The sequence below is a fragment of the Tamandua tetradactyla genome, chromosome 12 (assembly GCF_023851605.1).
Source record: "Tamandua tetradactyla isolate mTamTet1 chromosome 12, mTamTet1.pri, whole genome shotgun sequence".
Classification (NCBI taxonomy): domain Eukaryota; kingdom Metazoa; phylum Chordata; class Mammalia; order Pilosa; family Myrmecophagidae; genus Tamandua; species Tamandua tetradactyla.
In genome coordinates this window covers 56,581,791-56,609,228 of record NC_135338.1, presented here as the reverse complement: position 1 = coordinate 56,609,228, position 27,438 = coordinate 56,581,791, and the positions used below count along the sequence as shown (strand labels likewise).

The window sequence follows — 27,438 nt, the reverse complement described above, 5'->3', positions numbered from 1 at the left end:
ATACTCTGTGGTATATCCACACAGTGGAATATTACTAAGCAACTAAAAGGAATGAATTATTAATACAGACAACAACATGGATGAATCACAGCATATTTATGCTGTGCAAAAGCCAGACCTCCTAAAGGAGTATTTACTGTATCATTCCATTTATATAAAAACCTCTAGAAAATACAAAGTAATCTATAGTAACAGTAAGCAGATCAGCAGTTGCTGGTATGGGACTAGGCAGGAAGGGGGGGTTACAAAGGGCACCAGGGAACTTTTGGGGGTGAAGGATGTGTTCATTATCTTGATTGTGGTGATGGTTTATAGGTGTTTACATCAAAATTTAATAAATATTAAATATTGACAGTATATTCACTGGGTTCTCTGGGGAAAGCAGAATTGACAGTATAAATATATGTGTATATGTGTGTGTGTGAATATTATGAGCTTTATTATAGAAATTGGCTCATGTGACCATAGGAATGGGCAAGTCCAAATTCCATAGGTCAGGCTGCAAGTTGGGAACTCTCCTGAAGGTTTCAATGAATTCCCAGAAGAATTTCTAGAGATAGAAATTCTTTCTGACTGCTGAAATCCACAGTTTTCCTTTTCAGGCCATCAACAGGTTGGACGGGACTCCTCTCATTGCTAAATTCCTCTCATTGCTAAAGGCAATCTCCTTAGTTGATTGTAGATGTAATCAGCCAGCCATAGATGCAATCGACTGACTGGTGATTTAAATCTGTGTAATAGCTTTATAGTAACAATTGTTTGCCTGACGAAACAACTAGATACCATGACCCAGCCAAGTTGACACATGAAATTGACCATCCCAGGCAATTTATTGTATGTCAATTATACCTTAATAAAGCTCTTAAAAAAAAAGTGATGGCTGCCCCATTCCAGTCAACCTATCAATTAACCAATCAATCAGATGAATTGGACCCTGCCCTTCTTTAGGGAGCAACCACAGAGATGAGGGGGGAGTCAGATGTGTCAACAAGTACAGTGAAATATGGCCAGCTCATTGAACTGACCCACACTCACTGTCCCTGCCATGCTATCCTAAGCCCCAGTTTTCTCATCGTGAAATGGGACCCATAATAGTATCTAGCTCCTAGGGTTGTTGGGAGTAACATAGAAAAATCTCATAAAGTGAATAAGAAACGTATAGCAAATGGTAGCCCACATGGGGCCCCTGGGGATCCTAAGCAGAGAGGAGTTGTTTTTTTCTGGAGGAGGGAGAATCGGGTATTTTCTTTTTCTGTGTGCCAGTGAGCTGAATCTGGAAAAGAGAACAGGGAAGGGTTTGCTAAAGGGAGGGACTGTGTGAGGGGTGGGGAAGGGCTGCATTTGGGAGGCGGGACCTGACTTGGACCTTCTAGAAACTGCGGCAAAGCCTGACAGCCTTGTGGCAAGTCAGGCGTCTGTAGGGTTAAGCGGGAGGGTGACCCCTCGAGTGTCACCAAGGAACAGCGACGTCCTCCCGTCTGGTGTTTCTCTTCATTTGGGGTCTGAAGATTTTTCTGGAGATGATGAGCTTCTGTGAGAAGTTTAAACACTGTATGTTGGTGGAATGCTTTCCATTGGAAGGCATTTTCATCTAGCAGAAAACATGTATTTCTAAAGTCAGTGTTGGGAAAAGTGAAGTCTGGAAATATACACCTGCACAGCCATATTCTTCTTTTCTTTTAAAAGCCTCTGTGCATTCTTAGGCTTGAGGGTCCGGGAGGTGTTGTGGGCTGTGTCGTGGCCCCCTCGCTGCTCCCTGGGGGCTCAGCCATGCTGAGCAGATAGCAGTTCAGCCCTGGGGCGGCTGGTCCTGTGGGGTGGGGGTGGAGGGGTGGGGGTGGGTGCCTGGGGCTTGGACCAGCAGGCCAGGCAGGTCTGATGGGTTCAGTGATCTGGATTGCCAATCTATGGGGAAGATGAGCAAGATACCTGCCCCAGGAGGTAGAAGGGGCTGGTGGGGGCGCACGGGGAAATACCTGTCCATCATAATGTCAATTCATTGGTGTGGGTCATTGGGAGGGGGGCAGGCATTTGGAAAAGGGAGCAACATCCAGCCTTCTGGGGCAGGCAGGGTCGGGGAATGCTGGGGGTACTGGGCCATGCCAGCCTGGAGGACAGAAACTTGGGTTGGCCCTGCCCTCCTGCAGGCTAGATGGAGAGCTCTCTTCTTGGCATTTAGCCTGAGAAGAGCATGCAGGCCTTGGAGATTTAACTTCAGGATGACTGGGCATCTGCGGGGTGTCACTGCTAAGGACTTGAGAGGCTGCTCAGGACTCCCTCCCTTTTTTCTAGTATTGTGCAGTTGGAGCTGGCCAGGGAAAGGTGCTCTGTAGGCAGTGTGCTCCTTGAGGGCAGGCATCGTCCTCACTCCTACCCTTCCTCTGACCCCCAACCCAATTTCTTAGAACCTCTGAAACTCTGCTGGTCTTTAAGGAGCCCAGGGACCAGTAGGGTTGGGTGGGAGCCATTGTATTCATTCAGAGCTACCCTGGGCAGGCACTGAGCCCAAAAGAGCAGTGGAGTAGGGAGCAAGACAGATGAGGGGACAGAAGTTTTAGTACAATGGGATCTGGCTGAGATTGACAGTCAGGGAAGGCTTCCTGGAAGAGAGGCTCTGAGCTGAGCCTCTAGGGGTGCTGAGTATCTTAGGCAGAGGGAAACAGCCTGGTAAGTGCAGAGGAAACCCTGGGCATTTCGTGGTCCTGAGAGGTTAAGGACAGACAGCAGGAGGTAAGGCTGGAGCGCTGGTGGCACCTGTGATTACTTCTGGGACTTTTGAGAAGTGAGAGAGTGCAAATGCACTCAAGGTCAATTCATAAAACAAAAGCAGCCACAGGAGCAGCTCCAGGGATGCTGTGTGAAGAGAATGATTGTAGTTTATGGAGGGAATCAGTAGCAGGGTCTCTGTCCTCGAAGTGAAGGGGGCCTGCTTTGTTCTTAACTGAGGTAACTCATGGAGCTGGGGCAGGGAAGGGAGTTTTGGACACATGGTGAATTTAAATTTCTTTTGAATTTTTAATCTCGGTTCTATTGGCCCCAATTTGAAACCCCCTAGCTGCAACCCTTCCCCCCACATGTATGACTATGCCAAATGTACACACAGCCCACACTTGAAATAGTGAATTTTAGCTAAAAGGAGCCTTAGACATTGCCTAATACAGCAGTTTGCCGAGTATGGTCTGGGCCAGCAACATCTGCATCCTCTCGGAGCTGATCGGAAATGCAAATTCCCAGGTCCCAGCCACCAAGACCTACCTGTCCAAAACTGGGAGTGGGTTGCAGCAACCTGTGTTTTAAAACACAGCTCTCCATGTGATTCTGAAGCAGCTGGATATTTGAGAACCACTATCTAATCTGTTGTTCCTCAAAGATTTTTTAAACCCCAACCCACAGTGAAAATCCATTCTATACACACTCGTATATAACACATCTATAAAACAAACAAGTCTTGGACAGTATTTTTCCTTAGTACATGAGAGGCACTGTGATATTTTCTATTCCCTTCTAAGCTATTTTCTTTCATTAGGAAGGATCTTTCAAGACCTCTGAACTGGTTTCACAAGCCTCTGGTGGGTCACCACCCACAGTGGGGAGAACACTGACCTAACGCCTCTTTTTCCAAGTCCAAAGCCTGCCTCGCTGATTGACCTGCCCAACATCACACCTGTCCCTGGCATGCGTTGTCCCAGCCAGGCCTGGTGGGGCCCCCTGACGCCCCAGGTCAGCACTCCCTGCCTCACAGCAGGGCTGGTCCCCCTCCTGTTCTGTCCCCACTCCAAGGCTGGCCCAGTACCAGTCTCAGGACCCTGCTGAGTGCTCCCCTTTGCTGCCTCTGACTGGCTGCCCTCTCAGCAACCTCAGCCCATCACACCTGGTCCTTGGGAGCCAAGGGTCCTCCCCTCCGAGCCACCAGCCCTGGCCCGCGATGCGCTCCTTTGCCAGCACCCTTGCTTCCTCCAGACAGCCCTGTGCAGGCCTGGCGGGTCTGTACTTGGAGCAGACTGCCCCACACGCTCCCACCTTCCCTTACTCTGTTCCTCTCCCTGCTGCCCTCAGGCCGTCTTGGAAATTCTTATCTAACCGTGTGTTGCTGAGGTCAGCATTTCCCAGGGCAATCTGTGGGTCCTGCGGACTTTTGATGCTTTTTGTTGAAGACTTTCGTGTGGTTAATTTAAAGGTGATTGGAGATGCTGTTGTAGTCAGCATGCATTATAGTCACATCCGGGATCCTCTGTGTGCCCTACCAAGGCCCATTTACCTGTGGGGGCAGGGCTGATTTCAGGTCACCTGGGAAGCAGTCGCCGGTCCCCTTAGTGGCCCTGGTTCCAAAGTAGGCCTTCTTTGCTTTTATAGTCATTTATAAGCTGGTGGGCAGAGGGGACCATGGCACTCTGCAATCTGTGTGGCACTGGCACAAGCCCTTAGTCTCCCCAGGCCTCTGGTCACACCTAAAATGGGGCTGAACTTAGGTGTTCCCAAATCCGGATGCAGCTACCTTGGAGGGCTGTTGTAAGATTAATAAGATGATGTGAGCATGCCTGGCCCAGTGACCAAAGGAGATGCCCCAGGCTCCCCTTGCACGCTTTGCCCTTCATTCTGCTCATGCCACGTAGTAGAGAACTTCCGGGTACCGTCCTCTCCATGCTCAGGATGACGGCTTTGACATCACTAAATGTGTGAGATGCAAACCAAAAAAAAAGCCTTCCCAGAATCCACTCGGCTTGGGGATTAAAACCAGCTGCCAGCTCAGCTCCTGCAATTCCACCCGCAGTATATGAGAGCAGTGGGAAAGCGGGTGAGGGTGGGGATCGGCGAGGGGCCGGGCAGGGGAGAGCCACAGAGGCGCGTCCCGGGGAGGCTGAGTGCACCTGCGCCACCACCGGGCTCAGCGCTGCAGACGGCTCTGGGTCAGCCTGTGGTGGGTGGTCTCTGGCCGCGTCGCCACAGTGGGAGCCAGGTGCTATGGGAGCTGGGCGCATTCAGGCCAAAGTCCTCAGGTTCTAGAGCAAAAGCCAGTGGGCAGTTGAGTTGGCACAGAGCTGGAGTGGCGGGCACCGCGTGACTGAGGCTGCCTGGCAGCTGGGACCTCAGTTTATTGTTCCCAACTCCAGATTCTTGAGCGAAGGCCCAGATTAATGCCCTGGAGTTGCCTTCCTGGAACTAGGAGGCCGATTGACAAAAACTCACAGAGGGCTGGCTGCCCAGGCTCCCGCTGCTGCGTGGGCACCACTCCAAGGGCTTGTGGGGGGAGGGAGAGGCAGGGGCGTGGCAGCCGGGTAGTTTACGAGCAATCGGTCCCTCTTAAGCATCTGTGTGATGATGATCTGTTGTGTTCTTCAGATCACTGAGCTGTTTTCTCAGCTATAAAGTGGGGATAATAACAAGTGTCTCATTAGACTTTGAATGGTCTGTGTGGTGTGTGAATAAAATTGTTAAAAAAAAACAATGTTTTAACATAGTTAGGGACATACAAGCTGTTAGATAGATGTTGGGTATTAATATCATTATCATTAATCCTGAATTCACCACTTTTTGCCCTTCACCTCTCCAAGTCTCATTTTCCATCTGTGAACCTGACATTGCCCTCTCTTGCCTGGGAGGGGTTTGGTGTTATGTTCTAAGGGATTTGATTCAGCACCAAGCGAGGTTCTTGGTATGTCTGGATCATCGAATGGCAGGAGGTATAGTTGGCACGTTTTGTCGGTGTTAGGGTTCTGGAGGGTTTGGGGTATGGGGCTGTTCTAGTCTGGTCCTCATGAGGTGTCTGCCCCTCACCGGTGGTACCACGGAGCCTTATCAGGGACCCCACTCTGCATCCTCAGGTTCTCGAAGGCCAGAGAGGGCAAGGGAGGCATCTAAGCCAAGCAATGCCCAGTAGATAGGGTTCTGGGTCCCAGTTGGCAACCCATTGCCACCCAATTGAGAATGACCGGGATGCCACCAGCACCCTGCCTTCTTCCTGCGAGGCTGGTCCCCCCACATTGCAGCTGGGCCAGTCACTCAGGTAGCCGGGATCAGGGCAGAAGAAACCAGTGTCCTCCATGGTCTCCAGATGGATGGCCGTGCCTGGGTGCTTCATCCCTTCCTCACATCTCCCTAGCAGGGCCCACCCTGCAGGGTGGAGCTCATACTGCCTGCACTGCCTTCTGGCTGCTCCAGTCCCTGGGAGGCAACAGCGGGAGGCTGGAGGGCCAGAGGCAAGGAGAAAGCCCAGGTCCTTCCCATGGGCTCTCTGCCCTGGGTGGGCTCCCTGCAGTGACCATGTCTCCATGGAGGTCCAGCCCCTCCTGCTCAGCCTCTTCCAAACCTGGTCTGGAAGCATCACCTCCTCCCTCTGTCTCTCCAGCCCAGCATGAAAGTGGTTGGTCTCTGGGCTCGCTTTTGTCTCCCCACAGCCTCTCAGCTCTTTCATTCCATGCAGTATGGACACATCCCTACTGCTTAACTAGCTCGACTCAGTGCATTTACTCTGCCTCGCTGAACCCTGATCCACTCAGGGTGCTGTCTTCCCTGGAGCAGTTCCGTACGCCCTGAGTGGTGCTGGGACTAGGCATCACTTTCTGTTTGTTTTTAAAAAAACATTTATTGTGGTAACATACATACAACATAAAATTTCCTGTTTTAATCATTTTTTTTATTAGAGTAGTTATAGATTTATAGAAAAATCTTGCAGAAAATACAGAGTCCCATATACCCATCCACTCCATGCAGAGCTTTCCCTTTTATTAACATTTTACATTGGTGTGGTACCTTTGCTACAATTGATGGAACATTATTATGTTATATTAACAACTATTACCCATAATTTATGTTAGGGTTTACTCTTTGTGTTGTACCATTCTGTTCTGATAACATATATACAATCTAAAATTAATTTTAACCCCTTCAAGTGTACAATTCAGTGATGTGGATTACCCTTGTGATGCTGTGCCATCCCTTACCAAAACTTCCATCCCCTCTGTACCAGCTAAGCATCAACCCTCACCCCCCAACCCCTTTCCCTAGTAACCTGTGTTCTACTTTCCGACTCTGTGAATTCACCTATTCTAGATATTTCATGTAAGTGGAATCATGTAGTATTTGTCTTTTTTTGCTGGCTTATTTCACTCAACATGATTTTTTCCAGTGTCGTAGCATATATCAGCGCTTCATTCTTTTGTTTACACCGAATAATATTCTAGTACGTGAACACACCATATTTTGTTTATCCGTTCATCTGTTACTGGACACTTGGGTTGTTTCCATGTTTTGGCTGTTTTGAAACATGTTGCTGTGAACATTGGTATACAGATATCTGTTTGAGTTCCTGCTTTCGCTTCTTTGGAAAGTGTTTACCTCGGTGTGGGATCGCTAGGCCAGGTGGTACTTCCATGTTCAAATCTGAGGAACCGTTTTCTGCTTCCTACAGTGGCTGCACCATTTTACTTTCCCACCAGCAAGGTGTAAGGGTTTCTACTTCTCCACATCCTTGCCAACATTTGCTCTTTTCTGTTTGTTTGTTTTTTAAAGAATAGTCATCCAGTGGGTGTGAGGTGGTTATCTCGCTGCTGGGCAGTGTTTTGGGGCAGTGCGATCTGGTAAACAAGCGCAGGCTTTGCAATCCAGCAGGGTTCAAACCTTAGCCCTGCCACGCACCAGCTCCGGTGCCCCGGGCCGGCCGCTGTCATCCCAGCGTCTTTCCCAGGGACAGCCCCTGTCCACTGAGTGCCTGAGACTCACCCCCGTCAGTCCTCCCAGCTTCTCAGAGGAGGATGCTAGTTCCGTCCCCTCCTCGGGGAGGGGGAGCTCGGCTGAGAGGACAAGCCCCACCATTCCACCCTCCGCCGCCTCCTGAGGGAAGCGCTTTCAGAGTGGAGGTGCTTTGAGGACTAAATGGAAACCTCGCTCCGCGTAAGCGCTGTCATTTTGCAAATGCCAGCACCTTTCTCTTCGTCCTGGTTTTGTTCTGTTGTAACCTTCACCACATTTTCCAGTGTCCTCTGTCAACCACCTATTTCCTTATGACATTTTAGCTTCCTCCGTTCTCCCTGGGCCTTCCCTATGACTCTAATTAAGAGTTCTCTTTTGAGGAAATGGCCCAAGCCTGGAGCTCCGTCAGATTCTAGAATTTTCCTGGCCTCTCAAAGATGCCCCCCCCCCCCCCCCCCCCCCCCCGTCACCATCCATTCCGCAGCCATTGTGCCCTAGCCGTATCTGCAGGTCTTGTCCACCTCGTGCGGACTTAATAGTCTCATGGACCGGAGGCTTCTGACCCACCCCCATTTCCCGAGCACGCACCCAGCTCGAGGCTGCACCTTCAGGCTGCCCCATCCCGGGATACCCGTCTTCAAGAAAGCAAAAGTCACTTCCATTTTGCCTGACGTTTGTGCCGACCCCTCGGAGGACACTGAAGCCCAAGGCTGTTTCCTCTCTGACCGTCTTCTCGGGCAGAGCAGCCGCAGCCTGCAGCAGGAAGTGCTGGCACCCTCTGCGCATCGCACAGGACCCACGCCCCCCAGCGGCAGGCCCAGAGCCTGCAACCACAGGCCGGGGCATGGGAGAAGAGGCTTGGAGACAGAAATAGCTTTTTTTTCTCCCCTTTCCTCTGAACGCTATTTTTTTTTTCCAGAATGCATGGAAATGTTTGAAAACAAATGCATAGTGCTGTTTTTTAATTGTCTCCATTCAACCAATATGAAAAACAAAGCATGCTTGCCAAAGATGAAAATTTCTCCCTCCCAAAGAGGCTCATTGCTGTGTTGGCTCCAGTGGCTTCCCTGGCTCTGCCCTGGCCTCCCAGCCCTCCACCCCCCGCCGCAGACCTTCCTTTCTCAACGCCGCCCCTCAGCCAGGGTGACCCCTCTGAAGTCCCAAAACAGTCGTGCCCCTCCTGCCACCTGAGCCCCCAAGGCTTCCTGACCTGGCCCTTGCCTGCCTGCCCCCCAGCTCCCTCCATTGCGTTTCCCTTCACTTCCCCCTCCCTCCCCACCACCTCCCCCCTCCCCTACACACACGTAAACCCTCCAGACTCATGCACCCCCTGGGTACCTCGAACCTGCTCATGTACTTTTGGCTGGCCGCAACTCCCCCTTGGGCATCCCTTCCTCCAGGTAGGCTCCCCAACCTCATGTCCCACCAAGGGGAGGGGCAGGTTATAATCCGCACCCATCATGGTCCCACATCCCCTGTACTCCAGCCCCTCAAGTCCACCCACATGAGCCTGTGTTGTCTGATTATGTGTCTGTCTCCTGAGCCATGCCTGATGCACCTTCAAATCCTCAGCCTCCAACTCATAGCTGCGGCTCTGACACAGGGATGCTTAAGTTAAGTGGCCTGGAAGCCCCATTCCTACCCCACGCCAAGCCTGCGGCTGGCCTGAGAGCCTGGGTGCAAGTTCACAAAGAAGGAAAACGCTCTGCCTGACCCATGAGGCATTTAGGATCAAAAGGACCCATTTCCAAGCATGGAATGTTTCATGCACTGAAGGAAGTGGACATTTACATTCTTCAAATCTGGGTGTTTTCCATTTTCCAGATGAGGAGACAAACCCAGAGAGGTTAAGTGACTGGCCAAACACCACCCAGCTACTGAATGGTGGGGCCGGGACGACCAGGACCAATTCCAGGTCCTCTGTCCCTGAGGCCTGTTCCAGCCCAAGGGTCACTCAGCTTTGTTGGCAGCCGTGGTCTCCTGTAGAGGCCCATTTGAACCATCTAAAACATGGGCCATCGCCAGCCAGCAGTCGGATCTCTATGGTCAGTGAGTGAACAATAGTTCTAGGTTTTTTTTTTGTTTTTGTCTTTTCTTTTGTATGCTGTATGGGGGGGAGGTGTCACATTTCATTCTTTTTCCATGTGAGTATCCCCTTAATACAGCATCATTTGTTGAAGTTTTTGTTTGTTTGTTTTGTTTTTCATTTGTTTGTTTGGGAAGTGTGTGGGCCAGAAATCGAACCCAGGTCTCCCACATGGCAGCTGAGAATTCTACCACTGAACCACCCTCACACCTCCAGTTCTACATTCTTAAAGCATTATTTAAAAGTAATAATAAAAAGAATATGTGACAACAGGTGCACAGGTGGTTCAGTGGTGAGAAGGCCTGCCTTTCATACGGGAGACGGGGGTTCGATTCCCAGACCATGCACCCCCTAAAAAAAAGAATATGTGACAGAGGTCATTTATGGCCCACAAAGTCTAACATATTTTCTACCCTGCACTGTACAGAAAAAGTGCTTGTCATTGCTCTTAAAAAATGATCCAAATCCCTAAAATAGTTTTAAAAAACACAGAAAACAAAAAGCTTTTTTGGAGGGACTGTGGCGCTGGTAGCAGTGGCTGAGCTGGCTGAGGAGCGGCTCTGCGAGGAGAGAAGCCGGTCCAGGACCAGGCAGGGGCTGAAAGTCTGAGAGCAGAGTCCCGTCTCCAGGCCAGGTAACTCGACCAAAGTAATATGGACCCTCTAAATAATCCAGAACCCCAATGGGAGGTCTGGGAGCTCCCTCGGATAGGTTCACTGCCACAGTGTACAGATGGGGAAACTGAGGCTAAGGGAGGCAAAGGCACTTGTTCGAGTCACAGAACAAGCATTTGGTAGAGTTAACTGTTCAGATTCCAAGGCTCCCAAGCTCTTTCTCCCACTGTCCCCACCTCCTACGCCCCCCACCTTTAGGAAGACCCCCTCAACCCCTCCCAGCCCAGTACTGCAAGTCATTGCCTCGGTTCCTTCAGTCACCATCAATTCAGGGCTGGTGACTGCTTGCTAGCACTGGGTGCAGGGGGTGGGTAAGCCACAGCCCTGCTCCCAGGCAAGATGGGAGATGGGCCTGCGGATGTGAGTGCAGCTGCTTGTCCAGAGCTCCACGCCAGATGCGGGGCTGGTTTCGGAGGTGGTCCTCTGGGGCAGGCTGCCTCCAGCAGAGGGAACAGCCACCAGCTGCCCATGGCAGCCTGGAGACCACCACCAAGAAATGCAACTCAGCTGTGGGGTTACTTGGGAAGAAGAAAAAAGTGAGGCTGGAAACAGGGTCGCTGGGGCCATATTGTGGGCAGCTGGAAGAACATGGACTTTTTCTTGAGAAGCAGGAGAACCATAGATCTTTTTTTTTATTATTAATTTAAAAAATTAACAAACAAAACATTTAGAAATCATTCCATTCTACATATATAATCAGTAATTCTTAATATCTTCATGTAGTTGCATATTCATCATTTCTTAGTACATTTGCATCGATTTAGAAAAAGAAATAAAAAGACAATGGAAAAAGAAATAAAATGATAATAGAGAAAAAAAAACTATACGTTCCATACCCCTTACCCCTCGCTTTCATTTACCACTATTTCAAACTGAATTTATTTTAACATTTGTTCCCCCTATTATTTATTTTTATTCCATATGTTCTACTCTTCTGTTGATATAGTAGCTAAAAGGAGCATCAGACATAAGGTTTTCACATTCACAGAGTCTCACTGTGAAAGCTATATCATTGTTCAATCATCATCAAGAAACATGGCTACTGGAACACAGCTCTACATTTTCAGGCAGTTCCCTCCAGCCTCTCCACTACATCTTGAACAACAGGGTGATATCTACTTAATGCGTAAGAATAACCTCCAGGATAACCTCTCGACTCTGTTTGGAATCTCTCAGCCATTGACACTTTGTCTCATTTTACTCTTCCCCCTTTTGGTCGAGAAGGTTCTCTCAGACTCTTGATGTTAATTCTCAGCTCATTCTAGGGTTTTTCTATGTCCTTTGATGCTGAGTCTCAGCTCATTCCAGGATCTTTGTCCCACGTTGCCAGGAAGGTCCACATCCCTGGGAATCATGTCCCAGGCAGAGAGGGGGAGGGTGGTGAGACTGCTCATCATATTGGCTGGAGAGAGGGGCCACATCTGAGCAACAAAAGAGGCTCTCTTGGGGGTGACTCTTAGGCCTAAATTTTAAGTAGACTTGACCTATCTTTTGTGGGGTTAAGTTTCATGTGAACAAACCCCAAGACTGGGGGCTCAGCCTATAGCTTTGGTTGTCCACACTGCTTGTGAGACTATCAAGAATTCAACTTGGGGAAGTTGAATTTCTCCCCACTCTCACCATTCCCCGAAGGGGGCTTGCAAATACTTTTCCAGTCACTGATCAAATCATTCTGGGATTCATCGGGGTATCACTCTCGACAAACCAACAAAATCTCAAGTGCTACCTGAGATTCCAAGTACTTATGACATTCAATCAAACTATCTACATGAGTTATATTAGGAAATGCTCTAGTCAAAATCTAAATTTTGTAACAAATAAACATTTTTTGCTTTAGTCTTACACATAATGTGACATTTTGAAGTATTAGTTATCATCTATTTTCAGCACCCTGCAATAATGACAATCCTTTAGAACCATAGATCTTTTAAGTAGGGCAGTGGGAGCTAATCAAGCAGGGTTTGTGCTTTGGAATTTCCTAAGCCCCTCCGGCTGTCCCTGGAGGAGGAATGAAGAGAGGGCCAAGAGCTTAGCTGAGTTCACAGGCTGGCTGCCCGCCTCCCGGGGCTCGCTGGCCCTTTGCATACTCTGTCTCCACAAAGGGACTGGTTTGTGAGGGTTCCTGGTGAGCTTTCTGTGAGGGGCCCTTGGGAAGAAGGTCTTCCTGCTCTTTAAATCAGTTGTAGGTGGGGGTTCCTTGAGCTCTGCTCATCTGCGTGTCATAAAATTGTGACACAGAACAGACCCTCCTTTGCACTGGTTGTTGGAAGGCTGAGGGCAGGATTCTTACCCGGGGTCCGTGCCCTGACACCAGGCTAGGGATAGACTCCAGAGGGTCCATGGACTTGGACGGGAAACTAATTGCATCCTTATGGCTACTAACTTGGAAATGCTAAAAATCTAAGTGATATTTAGCATTTCCTTGCATGAGGCGAAAGGAAACAAAACCCACTCTGGTGTTAGCAGTACCTGTGACTTTGCCACGTGTATTTTTTATGTGCTTTATAGGTGCTGTAGATATCCTAAAATATGGTTTGTGTTCATCGCTATTTAAAAAAGGCAGTGGTGACTTGCTAGATCTTTTTTACTGTGTTAAAAGAGAAACATATATATGTATATATATTTATATCCCAAATTTGATATTTAGCATTTTAGGTAACTGTATTTTGATATGAATGGTTCCTTTTTAATTCTTGGCATTTTACCTGCCATATCTGAAGCCATTCTTCTGAGAAGGGATCCACAGCAGTCCATGGCACAGAAAAGGTTGAATCTCCCCTCCCCCCCCAGCTTGGCGTTTGGCCTCCTGCAGCCTGCATGTGCATTCAGTGTGCAGCTTCTCCATCCACCCGTGAGCTTCCCAAGGGCAGGGATGGTAGCTGCTTATTTGCTGTTGCAGTTGCAGCATTCAGTCTGACTCAGAGCGTACGCTCAATTCCTAGGCATTTCACTGAATTGAAAGAAAATGGTTTGTGCAACAGGCTGAGAAACCTAATGCTCCTGAACTTGGGACTAGCTCTGCAACCCTGCGACCTTGCCAAACCCACCGATAGCTCACCAGCTAGGGCTGATCCCATGGTGTGAGGCCCACCCAAGTTCCTGCCCCGCTGTCCCTCTTTGATGTACCTTGTGGCCTCCAAAGGATCACCCCTCACAGGCCCTGGGTATTTCCAGCTAGAAGGATTGTCCAAAACCTCACTGCCTTTCGGTGATTAGAGCGTGTCATCTGATCTGAAACTCCTCGAGACTTGTTTCTGTCCCTCCTAGTCCTTGCTTTATAAAAATAAAAGCTGGAGCTTTTGGAAATCAGTCAAGTCACATACTAGAAAAGAGATTAAAGCCACAATGAACCAATTTAAACACCTGCACGTTCTGATGTGCTTTTAAACAAAGCATTCAAAGAGAGGGAGTGGCTGCAGGGAACATATTAAGTTGTTTGAAAAAAAATCAAAACAGCTCTGTAAGCAAAACAACATGTTGGGAAACTGAGCTTCGACTCACGGGCCCAGCTCCCAGCGTGAAGCCCACCCGATGCCCCTGCCCCTCCCCTGGGCTGGCGTGGTTCCTCAGCCGGCCTGCTCTGGTGGTCTGTCTCGTTTCCTCCTTGTCTTCACTGGTTCTTGTTGGAAGGCTCCTCCTGCCCAGTGCTGGGTCTGCAGCCCTCGCCAGGTATCCATTGGAAAGAAAGCTGTACGTGAAAGAGAATAAATGCTCACCCAATTGTGGAGAAGAAAAGACTTTATTAACAACCTTGCAAGAACAGGAGCACAACCAAAATGTGGTGCCTGGCCTGCCGAGCAGCAGAAAGTGTTAACATTTATTCCCTAAGCCTAGCACGCAGGTCCCTCCCCTGTTTCGCCACTGTTTGGATATTCCAGAGGTTACAGCTTATCCTAGAAGTCTAACTAACGCAGTTCCCACCTTTGATGATGTTTCACATCCCAGTGGCCCTGGTTGTTATTTGTTTAGATCTGTTTGTATTTAGATAAGGATTTGACGCCAGTTTTGAACTTGCATCAGAGGCCCTCTCCTTTCCCTGTCCACGGGACTGGCTTGAGCTGATTTGGCAGTCCTTTGCTTAGTTAGTTTCGTTTTCCCCATTCTGTGTCATTTTGTGTGAAAGCTAAACTTAATTTTATTCTGACAGTGTCCAGATTCCCAGTCAGCACTTGCTGGACTACTAACTGGTGGGTGAGAAGAAAGGACAGGAAATTCACCCTCTGCTGTAAAAGGTTTTACTCTCTCTCTCTTCTTTTTTTTCATGCTAAGTAATGATCACCCTTGGTAGAAATTTCACAAAATACATAAAGGGAGAAACAAGGGGGAAAAAAATCCCAACCATGGTCCCATCAACCAAAGACAAGAGCTGTTGACATTTTGTGTGTTTCTTTCTGCTTTAATTTTTAAAAATACAATTATTTTCGTTTCTCTCTCACAAAGAGAGTCTGGTGCGGGCTGGGCGGCCACCATCTACCCTGGGGCTACCCAGTCCAGCCCTGGGGGTCCCTGGGTCAAGGAAAGAGAGGTTTGAGAGGTTATGCTGGATGAATGTAGGGCTAGGTCTGGGAGTGGATTAAGCCACTTCTGCCCACACCGCTTGGCTCCAGCTCGGCCCAGGGACCCCCTAACTGCAAAGTTTCCTAACCTTTTAAAATTTTTTATGATCATAGCTTTTGTTTTGTCCCATTTGTTTGTCTGTTTGTTTTAATGAACTGTAGAGTTGTGATTATTAAATATATAATTTTGTTTCATTTTGCTGTTGTCAGTATATCCTAAGCATTCTCTATCATAAACTCATTTTAAGCATACCCTTTGTTGGCTGCATGGTATTCTAAAGTGAGGGTCTACTGTAACTTACTTAACTAATCCCTTATTATTGGGCATTTAGGTTGTTTCTAAGAGTGTTTTGCTGTTTGAAATAGTGCTGTGGTGAGTTTCTTGATGCATTCAATTCTACAAATTCTGGGCTATTTCAACAACATTTGCTGAGGACTTACTCTGTGCGAGGCACTCTGGGAAACTGAAGGATGAGCCAGTCACAATCCCCTCATATGAGAGGGAGATATAAATAACTTTAATCCAAAGTAGGTTATAGTTGCTAAATATGGGCAACCAGAACTACAATGCAGAAGAATTTTGCTTAGGCTCAATGGAATTTTAATAAAGTCACATAAGAAAATCTGAAACTTGGCATTCACAGTCTGAAAGTTAAGGGTTCTGGGAGGAGGAGGCAGCTTAACAAAGGGGATTGGTTTGGGTGGTGACTTATGCCAGCAGGAAGGTGTCGCTAAGGCAAGATTTGCAAGTAGGCTTCATCTCATGTGTTAAATCAGAGAATTGGCGGCAGCCACCAGGAGTGCTAAGTGGTGGGAGGTGGTGGGCGGCTCATGGGAAATACTGCCTCGATTGATTAGCAAATATCTGCCGTAGACCTAAGTTGGTGGAAAAATAATGACAGCTGGCAAACACAGCCACCCCCCACCTGGGGTGTGGCTCTCAGGTGGAGGTCAAGGGCTGGCAGCAACTTGACCAATGTCAAAAATTGTAACCCTCAGGTTGAAGTCTCTTTATTCCAATGAAACCAAAGTTCTTTATTTATCACAGATATCTTAGATGGCATGAGTTTTAAGATCCTTTTCTGGAGGGACTTGAGCCCAAAGAGAATTGCCCCTGAATGCCACGGCGGGGAGCAGGGAAGCCGACAAGCCGAAAGGGATTATTGCCAGCCTAGAGCCTGGGGCCTGCGCTCCCTGTTTGGCAGGCCGGGAGAGGACAGACCTGTTTTCCAGTCCTTTGGCTGTTTGACAAACACACGTGCCTCTGACCGTGTCACCCAACTTCAAAGCACAGGGAGCCGTGTTAGTAGTGGGGTGTGGGCCCATTTCCAGGTTCCACCACCCTGCACCCCCAACCTGCCTTCCTAGGCCCTTCTGCATTCTGGCCTGTTGGCCTGAGCTCATACCATCCTTCCTTCAGCCCCCACAGGTGCCATGACTCAGCAGCCCCAGGAAGGCTTCACCAGGAGCGTCGAGGATGCCCAGGAATGGATGAAGGCAGTACAGGAGCGCCTGCAGCTAAATGACAACACCCAGGGGCCCCGTGCAGCACTGGAGGCCAGGCTGCGGGAGACAGAGGTAGGAGACGCCCCAAGCCCACCGCTGCTGCCTGCCCTGCATTTCTACTCTGGGCATGTGACCTTAGCCCTGTCCCTTCCCTCAGGCCTCAGATTTCCTGTCTGTTAGAAGTGGACCAGACTTGTGTTTCTCAAACTTTGTTATGTATGTAAATCTCCTGGGGATTTTTGGTGAAGTGCAGATGCTTATCTAAACATGTCTGGGTGGGGTGACAGGCTGGTCTTTGGAGCACACTTCTGGTCCTTCCCGTCTGAGCAGGGGCACCCATACAGCTGCGTGGGACCCTCCAGTCCCAGCTGACCTGGCCTGGATTCCCACCCCTTCCCTGATTCCATGTGGCTGAGTCCTGCAGGTCTGGGTTGGGCCAGGCCTGCCTTCAGCGGGCTGGGGAGGGGACCAATCAAAGGAACACACTAACACTTCAAGTGAGATACAGGAGTTGAAAAAAATAATTAATGTTCACTCAAGATGCTAAATCAAGTCAAAAATCAAATCAATGAGTTGAGGGAAGATATGGTAAAAGAGATGAAAGATATAAAGAAGACATTGGGTGACTATAAAGAAGAACTCAAAAGCTTGAAAAAACAAATAGCAGAACTGATGGGAATGAAAGGCACAGTAGAAGAGATGAAAAACACAATGGAGACTTACAAAGCAGATTTGAAGAGGTAGAAGAAATGAATAGTGAATTAGAGGACAGGACATCTGAAATCCTACACACAAAAGAAGAGATAGGGAAAAGAATGGAAAAATATGTGCACAGTCTCAGGGAATTAAATGACAACATGAAGCACCCAAATATGGTGCTAGAAAGAGAAGAGAAGGGGAAAGGGTAGATAGAATAATGGAGGAAATAATCACTGAAAATTTCCCGTCTCTTACGAAAGACATAAAATTACAGATCCAAGAAGCACAGGGTACCCTAAACAGAACAGATCTGCATGGACTTATTCCAAGACGCTTACTAATCAGATTGCCAAGTGTCAAAGACAGAAAAATCTGAAAGCAGCAAGAGAAAAGCAATCCATTACATACAAGGGAGGTTCAATAAGACTATGTGCTTCTCATCAGAAACCATGGGGCTGAGAAGACAGCGGTAGATATATTTAAGATTCTGAAAGAGGAAAACTGCCAACCAGGAATTCTGTATCTGGCAAAACTGTCCTTCAAAAATGAGGGAAAGTTTAAAATATTTTCAGACAATCACTGAGTCATTTGTGCCTAAGATACTGAATCTATAAGAAATACTAAAGGGAGTAGTACAAGCAGATAGGAAAAGACAGAAGAGAGATGTCTGGAGAAGAGTGTAGAAATTAAGAGTATCAGTAAGGGTAAAAAGAGAATAAAAATGAGATATGACATAATACTGTTTTGAAACTATTATGTACCTCAGAAAAGCCATATTTCAATCCTAATCCAATCTTTGTGTGTGCAGTCATTTCTTTTAACCTGATTCAACATCATAGGGCAGAAACTTTGATTAGATTATCTCCATGGAGATGTGGCTTTTTGATTTACATGGAGTTGTGACTTTACCCATTCCAAGTGGGTCTTGATTAGTTTACTGGAGTCCTTTAAAAGAGGAAACATTTTGGAGAAAGCTCATTGCAGAGTGGATGCAGATGCTTGGAGAACAGTTGCTTCAGAGCTGACAGAGCCAACACGAGACCCAGATGTTTGGAGATGCAGGGCCCAGCAGACATCACCATGAGATGTCTTCCCATGAGAGGTGTGCCTTCCCATGAGAAGCTAAGCAAGCCAAAACCCAAAGTTGCTTCACTGAGGAGCTCAGTGAAGGCCCACAGATGCCGAGTGAGGAATCCTCACAGGAAAAAGAGGCTGAAAGCAAAAGCCCAGGAACAAGAGACCAGCAGATGCCAGCCATGTGCCCTCTGAGAACCTCCACCCTGGGCCACGTGTCCTTTCACAACAATTATCAACAATTATTTGATCTGGCTGCTCCAAGTGTTGCTCAGATGTCCATAATGAAGGGTATGATCTGCTCTTAAGTGATCCAGGCAGGGAAAACTTCCCGGCTGGATGGGAAGTGAGCAGAGAAAAGATCTGAGCTCGTGAGTGGGGAGCTCTGCAGGTAGAGAGGACAGTACGTGCAAAGGCACAGACGTGTGCAGGGAGCCTGTCAAATCTGGAAGCAGCTCTGTTTGCCAGGTATGCTGCAAAGATGGGGTGCAGGGCCAAGGAAGGAAAGGAGGGAGAGAGGTCAGCAGGGGATAGGTCATTGAGTGCCCCAGGTTCCCAGCTGGGGAGGTTACTGGATTCTGTGCCTACCCAGGGCACAGTCCCACTCTTGACTGGATGCCAAGCTTCTCCAAAAGAGACGTTTCCTCTCCTTTTCGGTGTCTGCTACCCTGACCCCACCGGTGTCAGGATGCATGGCCGGGAGCTTGGGTAGTGAGCAAAGTTGCCAGTCTGTGGGCCTTGTGTGTCTTCCGGGTCCACCCTGATCTGCAGGTGCCTGGAGTAGCTGCCCCAGGTTGCCTTTCCTCGGAATTCCCAGTCCCTGTGACTGAGGCTCTGTTCCTGCTGTTCCCACTACTTGGATGCCCTCTGGTCTGGGCCTGAGGGATGCAGACCAGGAGATTCGCCCCTTGTCCAGGAAATCCTTCCTGACCTTTCCTCCCTGTCCGAGCCCCATCTCCTAGTGTGTTCTGTCCAGGAACACCACAGCCTCCTCACTGTCTGAGGGCTTTTATCACTCTGGAGCTTGTACCCTCTGCTACCTGGGAATGGCTCTAAGTGAAGGCCAGGGTGGTCCTTGAGGGGTGAGCCAGGCCTGGGACCCATGTGCTAGCTCACAATGATGTGAGCCCAAGGGAGCTGACCTAGAGTCCGTGAAGACGGGAGCCAGGTTCTGGGGGCTTTGGCCACTGTTTCCCTCATGGGACTCAGGCCTGCTTTGTTCCCAATATGCTTTGACAGTCAAAACCAAGTTGCAATGGTAAAGGAAGCATTTCCCCATTACCATCTGGTGAGAGGGAGTTGCTGGTGCTTGTCCACCTACCCATGTAGGACTTGCTTCCGGGTTCTGGGCTCTCCCTCATAATTCCTCCACCAGCTCAATTAAGCACATCCTAAATGCCCTTTGTTCACGTGATGGAGTATGAGTTCCAATCCAGTGTGACATGTGGAATGGCCAGGAGTGAGTCCCATGCCTTCTCAGAAGCACATTTTCCCATCTGCAAAGCCGGGGAAGGACCCCTTGTCCCTTGTGCAGCTAAGGGGCTGCTGGAGGCTCCAGTAGGCTGATGGAGGTAACAGCCTCCACTCCTGGGAGCAGGACTCATGGAGGTCAAGAGCTCTGGTTCTGGATCTAGCAGGCTGGGGTCTGAATCTCAGCCTTGGCTATGGTACCTTGGGAGTGTTTTCCAGAGTGCCCTGAGCTTTAGCTTTGTTGCTCAGAACAGTGATCACTGTGGCTTCGAAGGGATTCAAAAAGATGAAGAAGGAGAGTGCAGGAAGATGACATGAAGATGTATTTAGACATTACAGGGAGTGCTGACAGAGCTGCACCAGTAAAGATGGTCATACCTTTTGGTTTTAGATGCTGGGACACACATGATGCTGATAGTCTGTTCTTTCCCAGGTCCCGGTCTTGTTCTCTTTACCCTCTCATTCCCAGACTCCCTTACATATGGGTCCTGGCCTCAGCCAACAGCTTCCTCACTGGCCTCCAAGCCCCTTTACGGTCCTACCATGAACGCTTGACTTCCCAAAGCCTAAGGCACCCATCTTAAATACTTCTTGCTTTTGTACCTTTGCCTGAGCCCCCATCTCTAAATGTCTACACCATCCCTTGAGACTTGGTGTCAACATCACATTCTCCAAGAGGCCTCCTTGGCACTCCCACATGCTTTAGGTCTCTCGTGGCTCTGTTTACAGTCTCCTGGGCTCGTGTCTGTAGCACACCACCCCACCGGACCCCATGCTCAGCTAGTGCCAGCGTAGAGGGGGTGCTCAGCAGGTCCTGACTAACCCCATTCCTCCAGTTTTTCTGGTCCCTGGTTCTTCCCCTGGGAGCTTTTTCCCTCCACCAACCCCCACCTGACTGTTGCCCTCGCTGGCTGCTTCATATCGTAAACAATTCTGTGGCTGTGCTTCTGAGTACTCCTTCCCAGCTGGCTCAGCAACCCCTGCCAAGCATTTCTGGACTGTGTCCTTGCCTGTGATGGACTAGAAAAGTACCTCGCATGAGCCAAAGACTGTAGTCAGGCCAGGGAAGGAGGGTGGAATCTCCTCAAAATATTGCTTTGCCAGCTCAACCCCAGCCTCTGGCCTGCGGCCCCCGGGCACACTGCAAACATCCCACTGGGGCAAACATCTGTGCTTCAGGTCAGGGTGGGCCGCGTGTTCTGTCTGCCTTGGGGATCCCTCCCCACCCAGCACAGCCTGTGTCTCCCCCACAAGAAAATAAGAGGCAGAGGTTAGAGGTGGGAGGAGATGACCCAATCGGGACCCTGGTCTTCAGGGAAGGGGTGGGAGTCCTGATGGGGACTTTCCAGGCCTGGCTGCCTCCTCCCGGGTGTGACAAAGCAAGATGGAATTTCTCCTCTTCCCCAAGCTGTTGGGTCCCTACATTTCTAGAGCTGGATTCCACTGAAGCTTCAGTTGGGCAGGGAGTGTAAAGCGGGCCTCTCTGGTAGCTGCAGAGAATCTCCCTGCAAAGCTTAAGGTTTTTCTGAGCCCCCAGCATTTGTAAAACTGGCATGACTGTGGTCCCACCTTGTTAGCCTGGGGAGTGGGCATGAGTCCTGGGGAGTGGGCATGATGTCTACCCTACAATTTTGGGACTATCAAACACAAGTCTTTCTTGGGTAGCAAGAAATTCCTCCTTAGCGAGCTTGGGCGTCCCTTGCTCCTAGTGGTGTGAAAGGTCCCGGGTGGGGGTGGGTAATCTTGCTTGGTCCAGACGTTCTGTGGTGGCCCTCGGCTCTTAGTCCACATTAATCACTGCAGATGCTTTTGTTGCCGATGCTGCTGTTTGCTAATGACTGGGACTCGGGGGTCCCTGCTGGGTGCTCACGGGGCCCTGCCACACCCTGCTCCTTTTCCCTGCTCCTTAAGCCCCAAAACCAAACACATCTTTTCTTGTCTTGAGGAATATCCCCCGCCCTTCATGCCACCTGCTCCCCCACGCGATGACTCGTACTCACTCGTACACAAAGACAGCACGTGAAATGACCTCATTCAGCCCCACGTCTGAATAACTGATGTTGGTGGGGAAGCCCCCCCAGCTATCACTCTGATCATCATTGGCATCAATACTAATCTATCTTATGGGGCCACTGCCCATTTGCACACATTGGTGGCTGGTCTACGTAAGTGCTCTTGGTTTACAAGTGTATTCGCTCAGATTACTTTTAAAATCACTATTAATTTTAAAATTCATACCATAACCCTGTGAAGTAGACAAAGCAGCAGTCCCCACTATTTCAGGATGAGGAAGGTAGGCCCAGAGTTGCCGAGTGACCTTCCCCACGTCACAGAGTTGTCAGCACTAGACATGCAGGGGTCCCTTCCACCCTGAGGAGTCAACCAGCCCACGGGAACATCAGGCTGAGAAAACAGACCGCTGGTCCCCAGGGAAGCAGATGAAGGAGCAGAGCCTGAGCTTTAGGCCAACATGCCAACAGCAAATTCAGATCAGAAGGTAATGAATGATACTAACGGCGAGCAGTTCGTGATTGGGAACCCAGGATGTGCAGACACTGTGCTGATGGTGCCCCCTGAACTACTTAATGCTTCCTCTGACCCCACCCCCACCCCCACCCCTGTCCCATAGGCCTGGAGAATTTAAGGACCTTGACAAGGGCTCACAGGGAACAGGGAGTGGCCCTGGTTGGAGTCCAGACCGATTTTACTAGAGACCCAGCTCCAACCACCCGTTAAGCGGAATCCTGGTGATGAGTCACGACAGCTAACGTTAATCAGAGACTTATGGAGCGCTGAACCTTGTGTGATAGTCTTGGTCTGCCAAGAATCTGACACCAAAATGAGGTTAAATGTGCAAGACATTTATTAGGGAAACGCCTATGAGAGAAAATGGGGCGGGAGCCCAGGAGGGCCTGGGAGAGGCAGGCCAGACAATGCAGGCGGTCCCAAGTCCAGGAGGGCGGGGAGGAGGAGGGCGTGGGGAGCAGCTGCAGAGAGGCAGCATCTGAGCGGGTTGGCAAGGCCAGGGGATGGCCAAAGCCATCCTTCAGAGGAGGGGACTCCAGACCCGCCTGTGTGCTCCGGCCCTGCTTGGTCTCTGGCGGGGACAGCCCACACAAGCATGGCCCCCAGGCAGAGGCATGGTGGATTCCAGAGCTGCTCCCTGCGGTGGAACTGAGGACGGAGCCCTCCTGGCTGCACACACGAAGCCCTCCACAGGCACTTTAGCGTTTAATCCTGAAGCGAAAGTCGGAGAGGATTAATGCTTAATAGCTTTATTTTACAGATGAGAAAACCAAGTCCAAAGAGACATGTTTGAGTTCACATCCCTTCCCGCGGGGAGGGGAAGGAACTCGCCAGCACTGCCCAGAGCTGCCCCTCGGGTGGCCACGGCCCCAGAGGAAGGGGGTCCGGGCTGCAATTTGAACCCCAGCTTCTCTAGTCTGAAAGTTTTGCCTCTTCCCAGTGCTTCCAGTGCTGGGCCAGTTTGCCTTTGGCCTAAACCCTGGAAACTGGCTTTTTGTGTCCACGACAGCAAATATGCCAACTGGAGCCCGAGGGGCATGTGAAGGTGGACCTTGTGCTGCGGGCAGCCGAGGGCCTCCTGGCAGAGTGCCAGGAGGACCAGAAACCCGAGATCCTGGCCCAGCTGAAGGACGTCAAGGCCCAGTGGGAGGAGACGGTCACATACATGACGCACTGTCACAGGTATGGGGGCTGGGGCCACGCCAGCCAGACTTTTGTCCATGGTGCTGCTGACCTCCCTGCCCAGCCCAACGCCGGCCTGGGGTCCCCACCCAAAGGACATGTCTCAAATCCTCAGAATGCTAGGAACAGGATGTTCCCTTGGAGTCTGGGGCCAGCCCTGCCTGCCTCCTAATTGTCATCCATTTCCATGATGAGAATAGACACTGGGGTCCGTTGTGTTCTGCCAACAATCCTTAATAGGCTCGCCTTGTGCACATCCTCCAGCAGGATGGCAGAATGGCCTGGAATTAGAAGGCCTCCTGCTTTGCTGGTGCTCTAGCCCAGATTCTCTGCCTGTACGGGGAGCCAGCTGGCCAGGGAGAAAATATTAGAGTGGCCTGGGGTTGACTCTCGCTCTGCTGGTTTCTTACTGTGTGTCCTTGGGAAAGTTACTTGACCTCTCTGAACTTCAAGCTCTTCATAGAGATATAACTGACTGTGCCTTGGAGGGTATTAGGAGGATGCAATGAGAGTGCAAGTGTCAAGAGCAAAGCACATTGCTTGGCATGCCGTGGACCTTCAGACCACAGGAGCTGCGGCATCCTCTCTAGCTTTATACAGCGAGAAAGTGAGTAGAGACTGGGGTGTGCTTTGCACAGCGTTTCCTTCTTCTCAGCCCTTTCACTTGAAATTCCAAAACAAATGGTGTGATGTTGGCTGGAAATTAGGGCCATCTCCATGTTACAGCTAAAGAAACTGAGGCAGGTGAAGAGGCAAGGTTAGGTAGTGAGCTTGCAGCACCTCTGGGACCCACAGTCAGGTCCCCAGACCTGTTCCCATTAAGCCATAACAAGCCCAGGTACAGTCTGCAAATCATTTGATGAATTCCCGGTGGCTGTGTTTTCATGAGAATGTGAAGAACCCCAGGTGACTGTGTTCAAGTTCCAGCACCACTGAGAAATGATTGGGGGAAACATTAGTGGGAGTTTACAGGTGGAATGTGGGGTGCTGGTGACTAAGGGCCCCCCAGGCCACAACATCAAGGCTGGGGTTTCCTAGAGCAAGTGTAGAATCTGGACCACCTGCTTGTCCTGACCTCAGCTGGGGATTAGAGGGTCTTACCCAGTAGGAGAACAGAGGTCCCAGAGCCTGCACCATCAACGCAATGCTCAGGCGACACTGAGGCCAGAGAAGATGTCTGTATGCCTTGTCACACTGTCCGCTCCTGTCTGGGAGGAGCCAGGCGGGTGGGTTCATGGCCCCTGTCTCTGTGTCCACAGCCGCATCGAGTGGGTGTGGCTACATTGGAGCGAATACCTGCTGGCCCAAGATGAGTTCTACCGCTGGTTCCAGAAGATGATGGCCACCCTGGAGCCCCATGTGGAGCTGCAGCTGGGCCTGAAAGAGAAGCAGTGGCAGCTGAGCCATGCCCAGGTGCTGCTGCACAATGTGGACAACCAGGCTGTGCTCCTAGAGCGGCTGCTGGAGGAGGCAGCCTCCCTGTTCAACAGGATTGGGGACCCCAGTGTGGATGAGGATGCCCAGAAGAGGATGAAGGCCGAATATGATGCTGTGAGGGCCAAAGCCAAGGTGAGGCTTGGCAGGCTTATCTTCTCCCACCTGTCCATCTACCCACCCACTATTACCCATCCAGCCACTCATTTGCTCACTACCTATTCATCTATCTACTCATCCATCTACTACCCATCCATCTACCCTTCCACCAACCTTCCACCACCCTTCCTCCTACCCATCCACCATCCATCCACCTAGCCACCACCTATCCATCCATCCATCCAACTCATTTACCAACTCTCTACCTACCCACCCACCATCCACCCAACTACCCACCACCTCTCCATCCATCCATCCACCAACTCATTTACCAACTCTCTACCTACCCACCCACCATTCACCCAACTACCCACCATCCATCCATCTACCTACCCACATCTCACTCACCACCCTTTCACCCACTCACCTACCCCCTTCTACCTACTCACTTACCACCCATCCATCTACTTACCCTCCTTATCATATGTGTACTCACCCATCTACCTCCCAACCAACCTAACCAATTTCTTATTCATCTATTCAACCACTTAATAACCCATCCATCCATCTACTCACTCATCTAACCATCAGCTCACTCACTTCTTAACTGACCCATTCACTCATCTATTTCTCCGTTTCCTACTATCCACTCACTGTTTACACCTCCACCTACCTACCCACTCACTATCTATGTCACCCATCTGTTCATCCACCCACCAACCCACCACCAGACTATCTACCCATCTTCCATCTATCCATCCACCAGTTATCTACTTGTCTACTCACTATCCTGACCATGTCCCCATCCATCTACCCACTCATAAAAGCACCCATTCATTCTTCATCTTTATGCCATGGCATCCACCTACCCGCCCAGCTGTCCAATTCCTCTCCTTATTCACTTAACAGTCACATGGATCTCCCCTGTGTCTGGAGGTAGAATAAATCCTAGGTCCAATACTGAGGATCAGAAATATTTAATAATAACTCCTTGACCAAATGATGGGCTTGTTTAGAATAATATTAATAATATAAATAATGTCACCAGCTGTAGATGCAATCAACTGATAATAGATGCAAGTCCATCTACAAAATACCCTCACAGTGTCAATCAGGCTATTGCTTTCTTGACCAAACAACTGTACTCCACAACCTCAACAAATTGATACATAAAATTAACCATTCCCTGCCTGTCTCCTCCACTCAAATCTAGGCCACATGAGGTGGGGGGCATGTCTTGTGTTCCTTTACAGCTCCTCTGCAATGAATATTTGATTGCCTGGTGACTGCATACCTGAATAAATTAATGCACATGTGCACATCTCCACACAGTGACCCCTTGAGGGCATCTCAATGTTGTTCCATGCCCCAGTCACGGTGGGTGCTTCATGCACATGCATTGACTAACTGAAGGACAAGCACAATATTCACTTCCAGCCACACAGCTTCCCTGCTCCCCTGTATCTCGTCCTCTCTTCCTCCCTCCCATCTCCTCCCAACCTTTGGTCTTCTCCTTTCGTCTTTGCCTCTCCACTCCCTCTTGCCCTTTCTCCCAACCCTCTGCCCATCCTTTGCTCCATTCCCTTACTTCTTCTTGCCCTGATTTTTAACTATTAAGATTAATTTTTTTTTTTTAGAAAGTCTGTCTGGTTCTTTATTATATCCCCCTGTTCTTTTTCTCACTGCTATTTTTCCCCTTAATTTTTGCACTCCTTTAGTATCCAAAATTGCTCTAAGCATGCATATTTTATAATTTACACCAGATTGTTCAAGTAGCTGGAGTTCTGGGGTCTGGTGCTGTCTGTTGTGGCTCCCGATGCAGTAGATTGTTTCCTTGGGGGCTTTGTGAATTTGAACTGTAAGCTCTCGGGGAGCAGGGCTTTATCTGCAAGACCGGGATGTGGGGCACAGTCCTGAGAGTGGTTTTGTGTTTGCTTCAGCCAGGAAGCTACCTTCATGATTCATTCCTATCTTTATGTTGATGTATTGGCATAAAATGCGTTCCTGAATCAAGTGGGTTTTCTAAACTTGAACCAAAGCCCAAATTATGCAGCAGGTAACTGTTCCATGCTCTGAAAGGTGATTTTTTTTCAGTCCAGATTTTAGACTGAAACACAATAGCTTCCTTCTCCTACTGTGTTTAGTGGGAAGATTTTTTTTTCTAGATCATCCCTTGACCAAGGGGATGGTCATTTGAAAGGCCAGCCTTTTTGCTGTGGTCTCTGCCCCTTGCTGCCCAAAGTCTTATCTCCTTTTCCAGCCTGAGCCTTAGACCTCTAGCCTCTAGTGACCAAAGTCAGCAAACTCTTAGGTGAGTTTAGCAATCTGGTTTCCACAGCACCTTCACTTCTGGGCCTTGGGGTTAACTCTTACCTTGATGTGAGTTTGGGTCAACATTCAGACCATTGTTTGGCTGCTTATTGTATTTTAATCTGTTTCCGGG

General features: G+C 49.5%; 1 protein-coding gene across 1 annotated transcript in view; it reads left to right on the top strand.

Annotated features, from left to right (window-relative positions):
- Window positions 1–27,438, top strand: part of SYNE3 (spectrin repeat containing nuclear envelope family member 3) — a 116,342-nt gene that overhangs the window by 24,528 nt on the left and 64,376 nt on the right. The window contains exons 2-4 of the mRNA XM_077123467.1: window positions 16,426–16,583; window positions 23,290–23,462; window positions 24,722–25,031. Coding sequence (XP_076979582.1) covers window positions 16,440–16,583; window positions 23,290–23,462; window positions 24,722–25,031 — 627 coding nt within the window. The 5' untranslated portion in view covers window positions 16,426–16,439. The remainder of the gene's footprint in view (window positions 1–16,425; window positions 16,584–23,289; window positions 23,463–24,721; window positions 25,032–27,438) is intronic.